General features: G+C 32.8%; 2 protein-coding genes across 2 annotated transcripts in view; one reads left to right on the forward strand and one right to left on the reverse strand.

The window, feature by feature from the left end:
* LOC110092088 (protein Mpv17) overlaps positions 1-11,907 on the reverse strand; it is an 18,638-nt gene extending 6,731 nt beyond the window's left edge. Inside the window, exons 1-2 of the mRNA XM_020816461.2 lie at positions 11,578-11,907; positions 1,193-1,284 (exon numbers count right to left, since the gene is read on the reverse strand). Coding sequence (XP_020672120.1) covers positions 1,193-1,284; positions 11,578-11,727 — 242 coding nt within the window. The 5' untranslated portion in view covers positions 11,728-11,907. The remainder of the gene's footprint in view (positions 1-1,192; positions 1,285-11,577) is intronic.
* A 6,731-nt stretch (positions 11,908-18,638) lies between these two features.
* On the forward strand, positions 18,639-19,408 carry LOC110092165 (late embryogenesis abundant protein At1g64065-like). The gene has a single exon (XM_020816583.2). It carries the CDS (start codon positions 18,653-18,655, stop codon positions 19,349-19,351), a length of 699 nt encoding a protein of 232 aa, XP_020672242.1. The 5' UTR covers positions 18,639-18,652; the 3' UTR covers positions 19,352-19,408.
* The last annotated feature ends 767 nt before the right edge of the window (positions 19,409-20,175 follow it).

Here is a 20,175-nt window from a genome sequence, read left to right on the forward strand (position 1 = left end):
GGGATTGATTTTTGAATTTTAAAATTCATAATAGGAATTAATGCATTGAATGGGGGGGTTTAATGGATGGGAGCCATATATGGGGCCGGCGGTTTCATTAGAGGAGGGAGGGAGGTTTTAAACTCAAAACCTGAAATTAATTTCAGGATTTTGAATAGAAAGGGTGGGAAATTAATTTGAAAACAATTTGATTTCAAATTTGGGGGAAGGGGAGTTAAGTAGCAATTAATGGGATTAATTCCCACCAAGGGGCCGGCGGCATGCTAAGAGGAAAAGAGAGAGAAATCAAAAGGAAGGGGTTTCCAATTCGAGGTGATGACGTGGAATTAAGTTATGAAGAATCCAATTTATTTGAATTTGAAATTGGAGTTCATCATAACAACTTTCCTAAATTGGATTTCCATATTAGGAAAGAATTTGAAATTTGAAATTCAAATTTCAAATTTGAAACATGTGGATGGAAGGGTTGGGGCGGGTAGGGGGAAAGTCGTCGGCAAGGTAGCCGGCCGGAGCCGTGGAAGTGGCCGGCGGAGGGCTTCCAAGGAGCGGCGACAAGTAGGGTTGGGAAGGGATTTTCTTGTGGTGGAGGAGAAGGAAGATGGAGGTGAATACGAAGGAGAAGATAGAAAACCTAACCACGAGCCGCGGACTCTTCCAACGTCTGGTGGGCCTTGCAATTTGCTCCCCTTGAGCTCTCTCCCTTCTCAAGACCTCATGCAAGAAGAAGTAGAAACACAAATTTTTTCATTCAAATCTTCATTAGCTATTACAAGAGAAAAGACCCATATATATAGGTCTCAAGCATACAAGAAGAAATAAAGACTAAATTGCCCTCAGGGCCCCAACATGACTCAACTCAACATAAGGGTACAAAAGGAATACATAAAATAAAATGCATAATAACTAAAAAATATAAGCTCTGAATCGTGGCCGTCGATCTGCGATGCTTCCGGCGATACACCTGTTTGAACCTTGGATCGATGTCCTCATCAGAAACTCAACGGAAAGATAAGCTTAAAAGGAAATATGAGCATTTCCAAATATTAATGAGAACTTATTCTTTAACCGTTTCGTTATGTTTAACTCAATTTCCAGTCATGAATACATCAAGGATTGTGCAAGCAAGCTAAATGCATATTTACTGCAATAAACTAGTAAACTTTGAGCCTTTGAAAGAGAAGTATAAACTTACCAGTAATTTCCAACTGGCCCAACAAACGCAAATCCAAACATGCTTGTGATACCCACCCGTTGCCAATTGATCTTAAATTCTTTCTCGACAAGCTGCAGATACAAGATTAATTACTCATGCAGTGAGGTTAAAATAATAATCAACTAAATTTTGTGTCCGCCTTGCAGTATCATGGACGACCAAAACACATCACAAACTATTATTAATGATTAAAACGCAGAGCACAGACTTTGTATAGCTTGTGATGTTAAGGTACTTTGTAAACAAGTCAGGGCACAATAAACATGAGAGTCCCGGTCGAGTTTAAGGTCAACATATCTTTGTTTTAGTAAATGTTTTAAGTTTTTCTCCAGTGCATGATAAGTTTAAATCTTAAAAGAATATCTTGGAGAATATGCGATAGGATATATGAATTAGACATAGAGGCTATTTGATTCAAAGTTAATGAGATATTAGTGTTACTAAATATCAATGTTATTTGACAAATATTACGTTTTGTTCAATAATACTATATTAAGTGATGTTAACGCTATTTATATTAAAATACAGTAGTAGGATTCTTCAAATGTCGCCACATTCCATGTACGATTACCAATTTTGAAATATTTATGAAATAAATGATTGACATCTGATGTAATTGAATAATTCACTGCAATGTTTACTCTGAGGCCTGGGCATTCACCCTATGTATTCTTGACGCCGTAGCTACAAAGTAAAAGAAAACAACTATAATTCATCTTCTATCACTTCTTTATTTACTAGGGAAGTCATATTACCATAATATTCTTCTTCCTTTGATCATGTCATGACTTAAAAGACTAGAGCGCATACGGATCAGGCTATTCGAATGCACCTTCTACTTTATATTTTATTTTTGCGACACAATGTGCCTTCTTTGTTATTCTTTCAGAGTCATAATATATTAATTCAAAATGGAATAATAAAACATTAATGGAAAGTTTAATGTGACATAAATGAGAATATTAAAACTAAGAATGGGTATGGTAAAATTAAGAGGAAAATGAGATTAGCACCTCATGAAAATAAGATAGTTAAAATTTAATTTAATAAGAATGACAATTCAAACCTCCACCATCAAAACAATAATTCTGAGAGGATAAAGCCAACATCCACCACCTAATCTAAGAGCATAGAACTAACGGCCATCATACAAAGCACATAAGGATTCAATCCAAAACCCACTACCCAAGTCCAGCATCAATTTTCCTAGCTTCAAAAATTCGACATTGATGGATTGAGCTTTTGATCAAAACCGAATCAAATTGAAATAAACCATATGAACTAACATAAAATTAGGAAATCAAAATGCATCCCTCTTGTCCATCATCATTGAAATGTTCCAAATTCTAAAAAAAAATACCAATTAATAAAATGCATCCCTCATGTGCACATATTATTGCTTAATGTGATGCTTCCGATGAAAATAAACACATTTCCATTAAATTTGTCCAACTTGGACAAAATCGGCCATGAAGAATTTATATTAGGCATTCATTAAATAAACCATAGCATAAATTAAATGCTTCATGCAAAGTAATATATTTGTCATCATAAACACATCAGTCATCAATAGTGGATACAATCTCTTCATTTAGAATAGCAAAGGAATAAATCGTACAAAAGTATTTGAGAAAAGATTTGACATGAACCCACTAGAAAGAGGGGAAAAGAAAACATGATACAAGGAATTGATAGTAGGATAATGAAATAAGGTCAAATTAGGCCCAATAAAAAATAGATTTGTACCAATAATTTCTTAAGTATCCAAGTTAAGGGTATTAGTTTCAATGTGTTAAACAAAAAATTAAGATGATGCTGTCTTTCTTACATCACAATAAACCTCAAACGCTATATTGAGACATTTCTAAAGTCAAACACCTTATACTTTAACCAACATGTTTCAACTTCACATACAACATATTCACATTAATAAAAAACAAGTAATTATCATAATTAGTAGTTAATTGTTATGAATATCCTCATGCAAATCATGTATATATTATGCGAGTAGCCCAGACTTAATAGTAAGGTTATCAAGATTTAGAGGCTTCTAGGTCTAGATTCCTTATGATAATTTTAAATAAACTCATGGTAGTAGACATATTAACAAATAAATTGCTATGATACACCGACACTTTACTCAAAGAGGCGTGCAATATCAGAGACGTATCCGACACATGTCGAACACGCTAAAAACGTATCTGATTAAAAAAAAATATTAAATATAAGTTGGACATGTGTGTCCGACAAGCGTGTCGTAAATGTTTTATGAAATTTTTTATAACTATAATTTTTTGTATTTAAAAAAAAATTATTTAAAATATAAAAACTAAATTTTTGATTTCCTATCCACAACAACAAATCAATCTCCCGCACTCAATACCCCAGGTCCCCATTCATCAAATATTCTAATTTTCATTTCTCTTTGGTGGGTCCAGGCTTTAGTTTCACAACAATGCCTAATGTAATCTCAACATCGATGTCTGACGTCATTACAACATCGACATTTCAAAACCATCTCAACATCAAAGTCTGACACTATCTTGACATTGATGCTCGATGCTAGCAATTTCTACACCCACAACTTGACAACACATATTTGTCTGACATCGCCTTAACATCGACGACAAACTCCATCTTGAAATCGAAGCCTGATACTTATTGCATAACATCAATGCTCAACTCTCAACAGCATTATCGTCTCCTCTCTTGATGCCTGATACACGGCATCGACGCCAGACTCTCAAAATCTTAATATTAATCACTTTAAGCACACATTTTAGTTAAATGACTTATTATTTCTAAATTATTTTTAATATTATATTTTTTCAATTTTATACACTATTTTTAAAATATACAAATTATAAAGTCGTATCCAACCCGTGTCCATGTCCTATATTTTTAATAATTGACATGTTCCTTGTTTATGTCTGTGTCGCCGTGTCCGTGTCTATGCATTGTAGATAAATTGTATGCAAACTCAATCACATGAATTATCAAATTCCGCCAAGATATATAGTCATCTATGATGTACTAACACTTCTCCTCAAAGAGGCGTGTAGTGTCTGACACATATCCGACACAACACACGTCCGACACTTCTCCGACATGTGTCGGACACGTCGAAAACATGTCCGATTAAAAAATATTAAATACAAATTGGACACGCGTATCGCCGACACACGTATCTTAAATATTTTATGATTTTTTTAAATATAATTTCTTGTATTTAAAATTTTTACTTATTTAAAATATAAAAATTAAATTTCTTATTTCCTATCCACAACAGAAAATCAATCGCTCGCACTTAATACCCCATTCATCGAATATTCTCATTTTCATTTCTCTTTGGCAGGTTACAACTTTGATTTCACAACAATGCCCGATGTCATCTCAACATCGACGAATGACGTCGTTACAACATCAACATTTCAAAATGATCTCCATATCAAAGTCTGACGCAGTCTTTACATTGATGCTTGATGCTAGCAATTTCTATACCCACAACTTGACATCTCATACTTATCCAACATCATCTCAATATTGACGACAAACGCCCTCTCAACATCGACGATAAACGCCCTCTTAACATTGATGCCCAATATTTATTACATAACATCAATGCCCGATTCTCGACAACATTGTCATCTCCTCTCTCGATGACTGATAAATGGCACCAACGCCCGACTCTTGGCATCCTAATATTAATCATTTTAAACACAAATTCTACTTAAATGATTTATTATTTCTAAATTATTTTTAAAATTATAGTTATTCAATTTTTATACACTATTTTTTAAATATAAAATTATAATACCGTGTCCAACCCGTATCCGTGTCCTATATTTTTAATATTTGACGTGTCCAGTGTCGTGTCATATCTATGTTGTCGTGTCCGTATCTGTGCATCATAGATAGTCATTTTATCAGAAAATGTAATATATCTCCCTAGCTTTTATTTAACACATCAATTTATTCATCAATTTGTACGATGATAAATAGTTGAAAATTTATGTAATCAAAAGTTTAATAAAATAATTCCTGAAAATTACGTCTCAATTAATAAATAATAGCTTTAGGTAAACTATATAATTTAACTACTTCATTAAAATATAGTTTAAAAATATGAGATGCATGCATAATTTTATGATATGGTATGAAATGTATCATTTTTATAATACATTCTACAACTAAAAAAATAGATCCTATTATCTTAGAGCTTGTGACAAACATAATATAAAATCCATACTAAAATCCTCCAACAGTTTATACACAATTGGTAAAGGTGTATATAGCATTGTCTTCATTAAAATATAGTTTAAAAATATGAGATGCATAAATAATTTTATGACATGGTATAAAATGTATCATTTTTAGAATACATTCTACAAGTAAAAAATAGATCATATTATCTTAGAATGCATGCATGCAGATCAGGAAAGGCAGAAGGTGGCCAAACAGCAAGCTAGAACGGACTAAAATATTATGGTGTGATGGGGTGGCGGTGAAAGAAAAGGAAATATAGAGAATATCTGCCAAAATTTAAATTGGCATAAATTTTAAGGCATAGTGAAATCTTACAGAATGTGCTTGACCAAATCTCTTTCACTGTATTTATATGAAACATGCAGAATCAGAAAATATTTAAGGTAAGAAAACACTAAAGTAGGAAACTGGAGTGGTCAATCAGGATGTCATCAGTGCACAAATGCACACATAAACATATACAAAACAATTCTCAAGTGAGAACTTCTTTCAAAAAATGTACGCTAAACTTCCCCAAGCCTATGCAACCAAAGTTACTTAGTATTGAGTTTGATGCAAACAAATTACCTACGATGCCCCGACACTTTTCTCAAAGAGGTAAGTAGTGTCCGAGACATGTATCCGACACAACACGTGTCCAGCATGCCTCCGACATGTGTCGGACATGCTGTAGACTTGTCCGATTAAAAAAATACTAAAAAAAAATTAGACACGCATGTCTAAAATATTTTGTAATTTTTGTAAAATATAATTTATTATATTTAAATTTTTTATTATTAAAAAAATGAAAACTAAATTTCTTATTTTCTTTCCAAAGCCCCAAATCAATCGCTCATAGTCAATATCTCATTCCCGAACATTCTCATTCTCATTTTCATTTCTCTCTAGCAAGTTACGACTAGAGTTTAACAACAATGCACGATGCTATTTGTTCAATGTTGTCAAAACATCAATGTTTAAAAACCATCTCAACATTGAAGTCAGATTTATGTTGTCTTAACATTGAAGCATGATGCCATCAATTTTTACACTCACAATCATGCATCTACGTCATCTAAACATCTCATCTTTGTTTAACGTCATCTCAACATCAAGGGCCGATGTTGTCTTAACATTGTGCCTGATGCACCATTGCACAACATCCATACTTGACTCTTGATAGCATTGTCGTCTCTCATCTCAATGCATCTCAACATTGAAGTCAGATTTATGTTGTCTTAACATTGAAGCATGATGCCATCAATTTTTACACTCACAATCATGCATCTATGTCATCTAAACATCTCATCTTTGTTTAACATCATCTCAACATCAAGGGCCGATGCTGTCTTAACATTGTGCCTGATGCACCATTGCACAACATCCATGCTTGACTCTTGATAGCATTGTCGTCTCTCATCTCAATGTCTGACATGACATCCACGTCTGACTCTCGACATTCTAATATTAATTATTTAAGTATAGATCCTAGTTAAATGACTTGTTATTTATCAATTATTCTTAATACTCTGCTTATTCAATTCTATGCATTGTTTTTAAGATATAAAATTATAATACTATGCCCAACCCATGTCCGTATCACATATTTTTATTAATAGACATGTCCCGTATCTGTGTCTTATCGTGTCCGTGTCTATGCATCATAGGCACGTACACTTGAATCTCTATCAAGAAATTTGTGTTACTACAACACTTCATAGTCTGATGCATCAGGCCGTGCGTTTTTTCAATTGAAGTTCATAGATTTTAAGTGCTTATTTATTCTTCTTTTATTTTTAAATTACTTGATAGGGTCGTTCCTTTCCAAGCTGACAAACCCTATCCTGTCTAAGCTCTAAGATAATCAGCCCACCCATTTCATTGCCAATTTCTATTGATTCAATTGAAGAAGATATTGTCCTGAGTTATTCTTAAATTCCACATGTGAATAATCTTTTAAATTGCAATTTTGCTATTGAAATTAGTTTAGTGTGGGATGGAAGTGTGGGATGAAGACTGAAATGCAAAAAATATTAGGCTAAATTTAATGCTGACATAAGAGTGATTGAATAAATAATCGCAATAACTGGTAACATCATCAGTAAGAATTAAGTCAATTTCACTTTTTTCTTTCTTTCTTGGTTTTGTCATGGTAAACTGTAAAAGTTATCAATTCCTGCTCCGATGTGAAATGTACTGAAAATAATTGTTCACCTTGGTAGAATAGGGGCTTTATTGGACTTCTGTCGATGGATAAGTTACTTCCTTTTCAGAGAATTGAATAGAAATTTACATTGGATAAGGATTAGAATTGGATTAGTTCTACTGTTGGCAAGAAGAGGTAATCCACATTGCCACGCGCTCATATCAGTGGCTAGTAGTGCCTTTCATGGGTATATTTGGGGCCATTTGTAGTTAGTTTATTAACAAACACCTAAGTTGCACCGATACGGATACGGCGACACGGATACGACACGATACGGATATGGGACACGTCAATTCCTAAAAATATAGGATACGGGAACGGCGCTGACACGTCATTGTAATTTATAAATCATACATAAAAATTAAGAAAGCAATCAAAACATAATAATTGAAATTACAAAAAAAAAATGAAATCAACATCATTTGTAGCCTTGTAACTTATAATATCAAAATAAAAGTAAGCATTAAATCTCTAGTACAACAACAAAAGCATAAACGTAAATTGTCTAGTATATGAAGTTTCAACTATTCAATAGAAGGAATGATATGATTAGCTTCTTTAGTAGTTTGTCTTTGAACTTCTATATCATCTTCAATAAATATCATAGCTTCTAATTCAGGCTCATCAAGTAAAAGTTTAGCAATTTCTAATATTCCAATATCATCAAGAGACTCAAATGCATCTCTGAAATGAGAGAACCTCGCTCGCAGCCACGAAAGTAAATACGACGCGTCTTTTTTTTGAATTTTTTTGGCTTTTCAAAGAACACACGTATCGGATACGTGTGTCCTTTTGAAATTAAATAGTATTTTAATTGGATACAGCTTTGCCGTATCTGACACGTATCAGTGTTGTATCGCAGGCGTATCTGTGTATCAGTGTATCAGATATAGCACACCTTCTTAAATAGGTGTTTCAGTGCAAAATAGACAAACACATACCAATGGCCTTGGCTTAGATGGTATAAATGCTTGTTTTAATCCTAGAGGTCATAGATTCCATCCCTACTCCTCATGTTATATAGATAGAATTCTCTCACATTTTGGGGTGGGCAGAGAGACTTAAACCCTTAACTCCATGTGCTCCCATTCACTTGCTAGATTTCTAAAACTAAGATCCCCACCCACAATGAGAGAGACACATATACACACACAGAGAAGGAGAGAGAAACAGAGATCATAACACAATTCTAGTAAGATACATTGCCTAGAAGTTTCATTAGCAATGATCATATGACTTTCAAGACAAATGATTGAATCCTTGAAGATTGTTTTTTTTTCCCATCCATCAATCCTATTTTGATCTTTAGGCTAGTTAATAAACCTCACTTTTTTAACATAAGCACATCAAAGAAATGTTAGTTGAAAGGCACCTAGAGGTAGTTATCACCAATGAAAAAACGTACTTCTAATGTGAACCCATTAGTTGAAATGCTAGGAACATACCTTTTCATATTATAGGAAAATTCCCTTAAAAGATATTTTTGTGGTTTCATCAATTATTGGTTGATCACCATTCTTCCTAAAGTATATCCACCCAATATAGGCTACCTTCACCTTGTACCATACACATTTCCTTTCAGCACTTATTATCTTGTCATACCATGAAAGAAAAATGATCGTAATGCCAATCTTCCTTTTAAAGAAAATATAAGCATCATGATTAGTACATCTCTTCAATTGGTAATTGTGGATGGATGCTGAATTATATAGTGTAGCTAATACATTAAGTATCCAGTGGAGTAATAATGTAATATGCACCAAAGTGCACACACAAGCATATAAAAACACCCTTCACATAAGGAATTATAATAATCCTTCGATTCAGCTAAATTTCCCTAGCCCTTTTCTAACCAATTACACACCAAGATTGTTTCATTGATACACATTCATGGATACACATCATTCCAGGGATACTTAATATGATAGCTACATCACTATATAATGTGTATGCCTTGATAAGCAAGACACCAAGTATCCTTTAATGGATAGGACTAGTGGGTATCTAATCTCATTATGGACTTCTCTAAATTTTCAAAAACTCTAGAATCTAGATCACACAGTGGCGGAACCACATGGAACTTAGGGGGTGCAATTGCATTTGATGATTATAAACTCAAGCATCATCACCAACTCATACACTGAATAACAAACATTTGAAACATTCTAGATTGAAATCACAATTATCTGCTCATCGAATCAAAGCCATTAAGAAAGTTTTGAAGCATTTGATGATGATAAACTATCTAGAGAGTTCATGAAATCATGTATGAACATAGTTTTTAGGCTCTATTAAAAAAATGGATAGTTTTGATCATATATTTAAAGTTCAACCAATATTAGAATGGGAAGAGGATGATCATTCTTCAATTGCATAATCAATACAAAAACAAAACCATGCCATTACTTGGCACCTTTATGGCATACACAAAAATAACAAAAAAATTGGAAACAAACATCGCAACAAATGGCACTCAAACTATTAGTATCAATGTGAAGGATTATTTACAAGAAACTTCAATGTAGAAACATGCCTAATGTCAATTTGAAATATCAAATAAAGAAAAACAAAAACAAAATTCTACTCAAAACAAAAAAAATTACTATATTTAAAAATTTTCAATTCATTTTGGTGAATGAAGCCTTACAACTTGGTTAATGTAAATAAAATAGAGTTGGCACTATAATATCTATAATTTTTTTAAGATTTAAACATATAAAACTAGTGTTAGATGATTAGAAAAGAAAAGACGAAGACCAAATTTTACATGGATAGAAGTTGTTCAAAATCATTTGCAAAGAATAGGTTTAACACCACAAGCAGTTGGGATAATGAAGATGATGACTATCTATGAGCAAAGGAAAGACAGATAGCTAAACAATATCAAATATCCGCACTATTCCATGCACTATGGAGAATGTTAAATAGCCAAAGAAAGTTGGATATTCTTTTGAAAATATTAATCAACTTTTTTTACTTTACATGAAATAGAAATTGAACTAAAGCAGACTAAAAAAAAGGGCAAAATGCTCAATTTTTTAGCTTTATTTACCAAAACAGAGCTAAGATATATTGAAGCACAATAACTCAACGGCACAATTTAAAGCCAATATAGAATTTTTTTAACATGTTTCAAACTATCTGAGATGACCCCTTCAAAAACTAATTGATGATACCTGCAATGAAGATGATGAAAGTTCATTAAAATGGTAATTTAAACCTTTTTAAAGCGTTTCAATCTTCTCAGCTTAGATAATTCTTCTTACTTTTACTTCAAGAATGCTCAATTGTTCACTACAGTAAAAAAAAAAAATTTACTACTTCTAAATTTCCTACATGCACTCGGATCTTGAAATGATTTCTTAGCATTAAACACAGCATCTCGCTTCTCTCCACCAATAGCAATCCAAGAATCCAGGAAATAAACAGGATTACAGTTGTCTCTAACATGATTCACTACTTTTGCAAACTAAATTAGCGTGTTAAAAACAAAGCCTATGTCAATAATACTAGCATATTCTTACCACATAATGACTGCATAACTGCATATCTATAGCTAATCCCAATTGGTTCTTAAAACTGAGTCAGAATCTACCTTAAAATCAATAGGCATCTTCCAATCAACACTTCAGATCCTCACTCAATTAATCATTGATTCTCTAGCATGCAATCCCAAAATTTAATCATAGCATAAAATTAGTTTTCCCCTAGAACCCTAATTATCGACAACGTCAAAAAAACAGGTATTAAGCGAGAAAACCTGCACTCATATGTTGTTACAAAAAACAACTATTCAAAAATACTGCATTGACCCACAATCAATGTCGAATCAAGCACATTACCAAGCAAAAAGGGTCTCGATTCCTAGACTGCTCTGAAGAAAGAAGCAATTTGATAAAGTGTCAAGTATTACTTGGTTTTTCTGCTTATTCTTCAAGGTCGAATGTGTGACGGCCTGAGCACCGATATCCCCCAATCCCCAGAGGATCCCCGAACTGATCACCTGGGTCTTCACCGGATGCACCTCCATGCATTTCTGGTACAATCTCCATAACCTCAACATCGATGGAGCGGTCAATCGATTAGTTCACAGAGAAAAAAAATTTAAGATTTTCAGTACTTTCGCTGATTCAAGAATACGAGGAAGAAGGCTCCGATCAAAAAATTGCTCCTCCGCGTCCTACTTCGGCAACTCTTCCACGCACGATTATATGAAAAGGGCAACGTTATTTCAATACTCCTATATATCCTAGGTATGTTTTATTTTATATTGCCTCATAATATACTCAGTTGGTTAAATATATTTATTTATTTATTTATTTATTTTTATGTTGAACTAAAATTTATTTATTATATAAAAATATAAGTTGTAATATTTGATTAAAAATAGGTGAACTTTTGAATAACAATGGTGGTTGAACACTCCTCTTCCTAGCACTTCAGCCTCCCGCGATCTTCAAACGCGTATGATAACTCTGTATCGTCACAAAAATTTAAATTCTTAAGCATAATAGGCATTATATTAATTGTTACAATTATATATAAATTTTGATTAAATCATATTCAAACTTTATTCCGACTATGTTTGAATATCATTTGCGCGAAGTTCAAATCTAGTTTGAAATATGGTAGAACAATGCTTGAATATGATTTGAACCTATCCCAAAAAACTCCTTTGTTTTGTGCTTTCTATATTTTAGGGAAATGATTCATTTAAATTGATTTGTCATGTATATAGATGTTCAAACATACTTGTTTAATGTTTTGCAATTATTTTCTTCATTGGAATCAATTTTTGGGTTCTTTATATTACAATGTATAAATGATTTTGCATGGTGATCTTAAATAATTTTAATGTTGATATGTCTCCAAAAATTTCATTTGAATATCATAAATTTCAGAGTAGTATTTAATTGAGTAAATTTCAAGAATAAATTCAGGAACATCTAAACTCTGATTTTAACAAACTTATAGTTGAACTGAATGTCTCAATGAGAAGAACTCATCAACACTATAAGTGATCTTATCTAAGTCTAAATAAGCCAATCAAACATTCAAAGTGTATTTATGATATATGATACAAGACTGAAAAACACTATAATAGCCAGGGCTTTTACTTGTTGAGTATGTTGTGAGTATGATTACTAATTACTAAATTTATCGTTACTGTACGAATTTATTGTTAATGCATGATTTTATTGTTGTAGCATTACTGTTTATGTCACTGGAGTGTTACTGATAGTGATACAGACAATGATACCACTGATTCAAGAGTACTGAAAAACATAAAAGATATATGATACAAGACTGAAAAACATACAAGATATATGATACAAGACTGAAAAACACACCAAGTTCTAACTTGGAATAATTATTCAGTCAATCCTTTAAACCATCAACTACCAGAGCTATCTATAGTCATCCATCAGTGATAAACAATTTAACAAAATCTATAATTTAAAACATCAAGTAAACATTTATATTCATTCCCAAAAGTTCATTTACAATACTCAGGATTTACATATTAATCACATGTAATATATTATGCCCTGAGTACAAAAAGAATCACTATAACAAAAGGACAAAAACTATAAAGAATTCCTTATCAACCTCAATCTCCTGCTCCCTGACCTGAAAATATTAACCACATATAATGAGCTTCAAAAAGCCCAGCAGGTCACCAAATACCTACAACTAAAATCAAAGCACGGTATGAAAGCAATATGCATGTCAATCAGTCAAATCAATATCAGTCACTTACACATGATCATTGAGTCAATGCAAAAATAGGAAGCAATGCATAGGCAGTAATCAGTACAATAACAAAAATCAATACAGGAACGTGTGAAGCCATCGTTATCAGTGGAAGAATCAATAAATGGTATAAAAGTTCGTAAAGCTCAATGAATCATTACATGCTTCAAATCTCTATAGTAGTAGTCGTATCAATAACCCCAGTCAATTCAGCAGACAAATCTTCATATCTAAAATTTCAGTTAAATCGTTAAAGAAATCTTCGTATCGGTAATACCAATCAAATCAGTCAATAAATCATCGTGTCAATAATATCAATCGTATAAAGAGAATTCATCGATTCAATAATATCAGTCAGTATAAAATGTCAAATCAATACTATCGTTCATGACTGTTGAAATCAAATCAATGAAATAAAATCATAACATCGTTTGAAACAGTTTGAATCAATCAAGGTCGTAGAATCATATCATGATGTACACTTACAATTCAGTTATCCAATATCACGTGCTCAGTGAATCACATGCAATCTAATAATCTATATCACGTATTCAGTGAATCACATATCACTTACACAGTATATCACGTGCATAATGTCAGTACAGTGAATCAGTAATAGCAGTGCCTGCATCAGTATCAGTAACAATCCAGTGACATGAACTTGCTATAACAGTAAAATCATGCATTAACAGTAAATCCGTACAGTAACGATAAATTTAGTAATCAGTAATCATACTCACAACACTCAACAAGTAAAAGCCCTGGCTATTACGGTGTTTTTCAGTCTAATGTATCCCAACTAGGGTCTTTCTACCAATGTCCCTCGACTACATTCCTCTTTATATATTTCCCAATTAGAGTCCTCCAAATAGCACTGCTTGATTGCAGTCCTCCTATGTCATACAATCTTCTGATCGTTGTCATCTTACTACACCAACACCTACTAATTTGAACACCTACCATTGTTAATAATGCAAATGTATGCCTCTATTTATAAGATTGATGTATGCCATCAAAATCAACTCTAACTCCCAACGTCAGCATGAGAACTTCAACTGGATTTCCCAATCACTGATGTCTTCTCCTTAGAAGTGTATGTCTAAAACAAACAAGCAAATAATTTCTTAAATATAGCTCTCATCACATATATAGGGTTATTCAAACTTCTACCGTGAATATGTTCTATGCATTGTATATTTATTAAATTGAATTAATACATTCTCTAGATAAAGGACATCATTTGTAATAAATTAAAAATATAAGTAGAATCATTTTAATTTGGTCAAGCCTCGTGAGTTTTTTCTTTTGTGGATTTTTCACATAAAAACTTTGACGCCTCTTACAATTTTTGTACTCCTCTCTAATTTATGTATGGGTTGGATCTTCATACATTTTCTAAGAAAATAAATTCTCTATCTTTGTACTATTGTAAATAAACACAACAATAACTAATTAAACATTTAAATACTCATAATGATAAATAAAAACTTCCCTTAAAAGAATTCTTATATATTTAAAAGGGCGTATCATAACTTTAATTAATAATGCTTAAACTAAAATTTACTAAACATGATTCATAGTTAATTATACATTACAATATGATAATGAATTTAAAAATATGAGCTTTAAGTAAAAAATATAATCAATTAATTTCCTCAAATTATCTCAATTCATAAAAGTTTATTTTTTGCACTAATCAATTTATTAATCTCCAATTAAAATATTAACTTTAACTTAGTTAATTTAATTTAACTTAACTTAAACTCCCACGAAATATTCCCTCAATATCTCTATCATATCAACCTAACAAACTTTGAACATTGACTTCTTGGTTGTATTCTATAGTCAGAGAAAATTGTTCTAGAATCTTCCCATGATAATATTACCGTCAAGCTAGAAATTCCATAGCTTGCTTGACTATTCTACCACTAGTTGATTTATCATAGGGCTGCAAGCGAACCAAACGTTCGACGAGCTACTCGTTGTCTGGTTCGATTAAAGCTCGTTTGTGATCGTTTAATTCGCTAAACAAACAAACTTGAACAATATTTTAAATACTCGATTCTTAAATAAACAAACTTGAACACTAATGCGTTCGGCTCATTTATGTTCGCGAACAATATCATTTGAAGTTCGTGAACAAGCTCGATAATAAGCTCGATAAAAGCTCGATTCAGGCTACGATAGACTAAAAGGCAAAAAGCCCACACGACTCGAAAAGAGCAAGCCTTCCAACAAAAATCTCAAAAGGAAGAGCCCCACTTGGTTTACCAAGGCTAAGGACCTTCCATGGATGCAAAAGTTCAAAAATACCTAGATCTAATAAACATATCAAGGACAAAAACCAACAACATCCTCAAAGGAATAGCTGAACTACTTCACCAAAAACCTTAGAATAGTGGATAAGGAGAACGAATCACAAGAAGAAATCATCCAACAAAAATGAATATCTCAAGCCACAAATTGCCTCAAAGATTGCCAACAAAGCAATGACCGTCAAGGTAGGGAAGGAAGGTAGTCTCATCATTGTCTAGAAAACCCTCAGTAGACGAATAGAAGCATATCCAAAACAACATAGAGAATGAAGTCACCAGCACCAGAGTATGAAAGACACTACCAACAATACAAAAGGAAGCTAAAAACATCAGAGATTTAATGCAGCATAATCATATAAAGCAAAAAATTTAGAATAAAATACTCAAATATCTATCATTGTTCTTCCAACAATAGATCTTGGCTTTAACAACCCTTCTAATCATAGCTCACCTTGCTTATTGGTTGATAGCTTAGGCTACCAACTAAGAGGTTTTGGTTTTGAGTCTTTGTGTATGTGATGTGTGTGTGAGTTTACCTTAATTGATCTAAATGTCCAAAAAAAATAACCCTTCTAATCGCTCATGTCAAATGTAATAAAGGCACAAATGGCTAAATAGTAGCAACATTTAGAATTCAAAGAAAGCCTATGATCACCATGAATACAATTAAATACTAGAAAAATGTTAGGCCTTATCATAAAAATGATAGCACCAGAAAAGGCTATATATAAATGTTAAAGGAATAACCACATTCATAAAACATGTGAAAAATAGATTCCTCAAAGCAATAGCAAAGAGGACAAATAGGATTAATATCAATATTCCTAATAATAAGTTCATTTACTTGAACTTATACCAACTCACGCTCTTTTTCACTTTTTTCTCTAATAAATCAGTAATATATATAAACTAATTTTATTATTTTAAAAAAAGGCCACAAATGATTATTTAATATTAAAAGTATCTATTAATGGTAATATATTAATATATTTACATATTATAAAATTATATTAAAATGTTAAGATCGAGACATGAACTATATGATGTCCTTAATATTATGTCGGTGATTTAAATCATTGATCCACTCTTAATTTTTATCTTATCTAAATTTGTAGAATATTAATCATTTAATCATTTTTTAAGTTTTAGTTTCAATTATTTTTTATTATTGAATGTTATATTATGAATTAAACATAATTTATTGTACAAAAATTAATTATTTTTCAAATATATCTTTGAATATTTTGATTTTTTTTTTAATTTTAAACTGACAAATTTAGAAAAAAGATGCCCTCTTCTCACAGGTGATTTATTACGTCTGGTCACCCAATCCAGACGTGTCACGTCACCCGAATACACTGGGTCCCGGTATATTTTGGTGACGTGGCGTGTCTGGATTGGTGTCCGGACGAATCCGGACACCGGACGTAATAATTTGCGCTTCTCACGCTATTGAAAGGTCAGTGACTTGTTCAACTTCACTAACTTATGTATCTATTATTACATATTAAGGATACCGAAGGAAGTTTTTTCTATTATAAAAATAGAAGAAATAGAACTTTTCTTAATTCTTGGTCTAATAGTTAATATTTAGGTCTTTTTCTTAATGATTAGGGTGTTAATATATAATTAAACCTGAAAAATTCGGATTAGGATTGATCCATTTAATAAATGGGTCGAGTTCGAGTTGTGTATTATGGCCCATTTATTAAACGGTTCGTATTCGGGTTGGCCCGCCAATTTGAAAGTGATATGTTTATTTTTTTTAATTCTTTTATATGTTGATATAATTTTCTTATTTTTAATGAATTAATATAAAATCTATAATTAAAAATTTAGTAAAAATATTTTTTTAATTAAAACAGGTTATTGGATCAGATTTAAGTTGCTAGTGGGTCAGGTTTGGGCCAACTTATTTTACATGTTTGTTCAAAGGGTTGGATTTGGGCTGATCGAATTCGGGTTGAATCCGACCTATTAACTGTTTTGACACCCCAATTAAATATCAAGAATTTAAATAAAGATATGAGTATATCTATGACTATTAGTCTTCAGTCTAATAATTAATTCATATTAAGTGATAGCATTTGACGCATGAAATCAATGACACGTATAATAAAGTATAGATACTCTCTAATATAAAAAAAATATTTGAATACTTTGATATTATTCTTTTATTCTTCTATTAGTGCAATTTAAATTTTGTTTGATCATTTATATATCATATATATCATAATTAAATTTGATTAGGATATCCCTATCCATTTTTGACATATTTATGGAATTGAAGGGTGGAGCATTCAATTCATATTGTTGTGAGCAAAAAAGAAAGGGGGATAATTCTCTTTTAAGAGTTGTGATAAAGGACCGTGACTCAATAGTTTTTTTATTTTTATTTTAATTTTAAATTGCACATATATTGGACGTTTAGGCTAACTAAGACAAACTCAAACACGTAACACATACATAAGACTCAATTTCAAGACCTCTTGATTGATAGTTAAAACTACGGCGAATTATTACGTCTGGTCACCGGACGTCCGTACACCCAATCCAGACACTGGGTCACGATGTATATATTATGGTGATATGGCGCGTCTGAATTGGTGTACGAACGAATCCGGACACCAGACGTAATAATTTGCCCTCAAAACTCATAACCAAGAGATCAAAATGAGATACTAACTTAAAAGAAACTCCTATTTATCAATATTAATTATTATCTCTAGAAGAAATAGAAAAACATAATTTTAAGAAATAAAATTAAAATCATATAAGAAGACCCACGAAATCAACCACATACTTCTAGAAGAATCCAAGCAATCCATTTTCCACGAGACTTCCACAACGACTTAGGTGCATTAAATCTGTGTTTAACTCCAACGGTCTAATTGAGCTAAAAAAAAACAGATAAACAAAATGGAGAACAAAACAGAGCAATCCATAACCCAGCTCCGGCCATTCTCCGGCAACCTTGCCAGAATCTCAGGCACCGACGAGGAATCCCCCAACAATCTCATCATCTCCGGCTACCGCCTCCGTCGATACCGCTGCAGCAAGCTGCTTGCCGTCCTCTGCGGTCTCTGCCTCACCACCCTCCTCCTCCTCGGCGTCATCGCCATCATCCTCGCCTTCACCGTCTTTCAAGTCTCAGACCCTAGCCTTACAATGAACGCTGTCTTCTTCCGCGACATCCATTTGTCCGATGACAGGCCTACGGAGAGGCCTTTATTGTTGAACGCAACGGTGGTGGCCGATATTTCGGTCCGAAATCCGAATGCCGCGGCGTTTCAGTTTGGTGAGAGTGTGACGGAGTTTTACATGAAGGATAGGGTGGTGGGATCAGGGCGTGGGGCGGGGCTGAGAGTGGCGGCGAAGAGAATTGTTAGGATGAACGTATCGGCGTTGGTGGTGACAGAACCAGGCGTTTCCGTTTCGGTTTTGGATGATCGGAGGATTGTGAGGATTAGAAGCAGGACGGAGGTGGAGGGAAAGGTGAGTGTTTTGGGGGTTTTTAAGCGGGCTGTGGGAGTGAAGATGGTTTGTAATTTGAGCTTCGACTCGAATCGGACGGTGGAGGTGGCCGGATCGAGAGATTGTGTCTCTGATATTAAGTGAGGAAATAGATTGCATTTCAGGTTAAGATGTAATGTTTTTTTATTTAAAAATATAGGATAAATTATTAAAATAGACATATATTTGATAGAAGTTAATTTCAATTTACAAATTATCAGAATTTCTTAATTAATATTTTTAGTAAATAATAATTTTAAAATTTTAATTTACTTTGTGATAATTGTAATATAAATTTTAATTATTACTCATGTATGTATTGCATTTATCTCAAAGTTCATCATGATAATTTTTTTATTAAAATATTTTGATGTTGATACGTCTCCAAAAACTGTCTTGATCATCAGATATGAATCTTGATTCATATATGAATTGAAAACTTTCAAAATTAAATTTAGAATCACCCGAACTCCAATTTATGTAAACTTATACTCATACTAAATGTCTCTATGAGGAACAGACGAATCCAATGCCACTAAAATTGATCTAATTCGACCCCAAATGGGTTCAAATCAAGCGCTTAAAGCATATTTGGAAGCTCCAATGTGTTAATTGGATGGCCAAATAATATCGAAATATGAAAAGATTATAGTCAAATCTAACGGCTCAACGAGATGAATCCAATGTGCTAATGATCACTTAATATTGACATCTTTAAGGTTCTTAAATGCTTGATGAATGCTCTATGATTAAGGGAACCGGTGTGAGTCGTCCGCTGGAGCACTCCGGATTTGACATGAATCTTCTTCATATTTATAGGGTATGCCACTCTCATAATCAATAAATTGACCACCTCCTATTACATGAGCAGGAGGAGGAGGAGGAGGAGGAGGAGAGAGAGAGAGAGAGAGAGAGAGAGAGAGAGAGAG

The sequence above is a fragment of the Dendrobium catenatum genome, unplaced genomic scaffold (genome assembly GCF_001605985.2).
Source record: "Dendrobium catenatum unplaced genomic scaffold, ASM160598v2 fragScaff_scaffold_1400, whole genome shotgun sequence".
NCBI lineage: Eukaryota > Viridiplantae > Streptophyta > Magnoliopsida > Asparagales > Orchidaceae > Dendrobium > Dendrobium catenatum.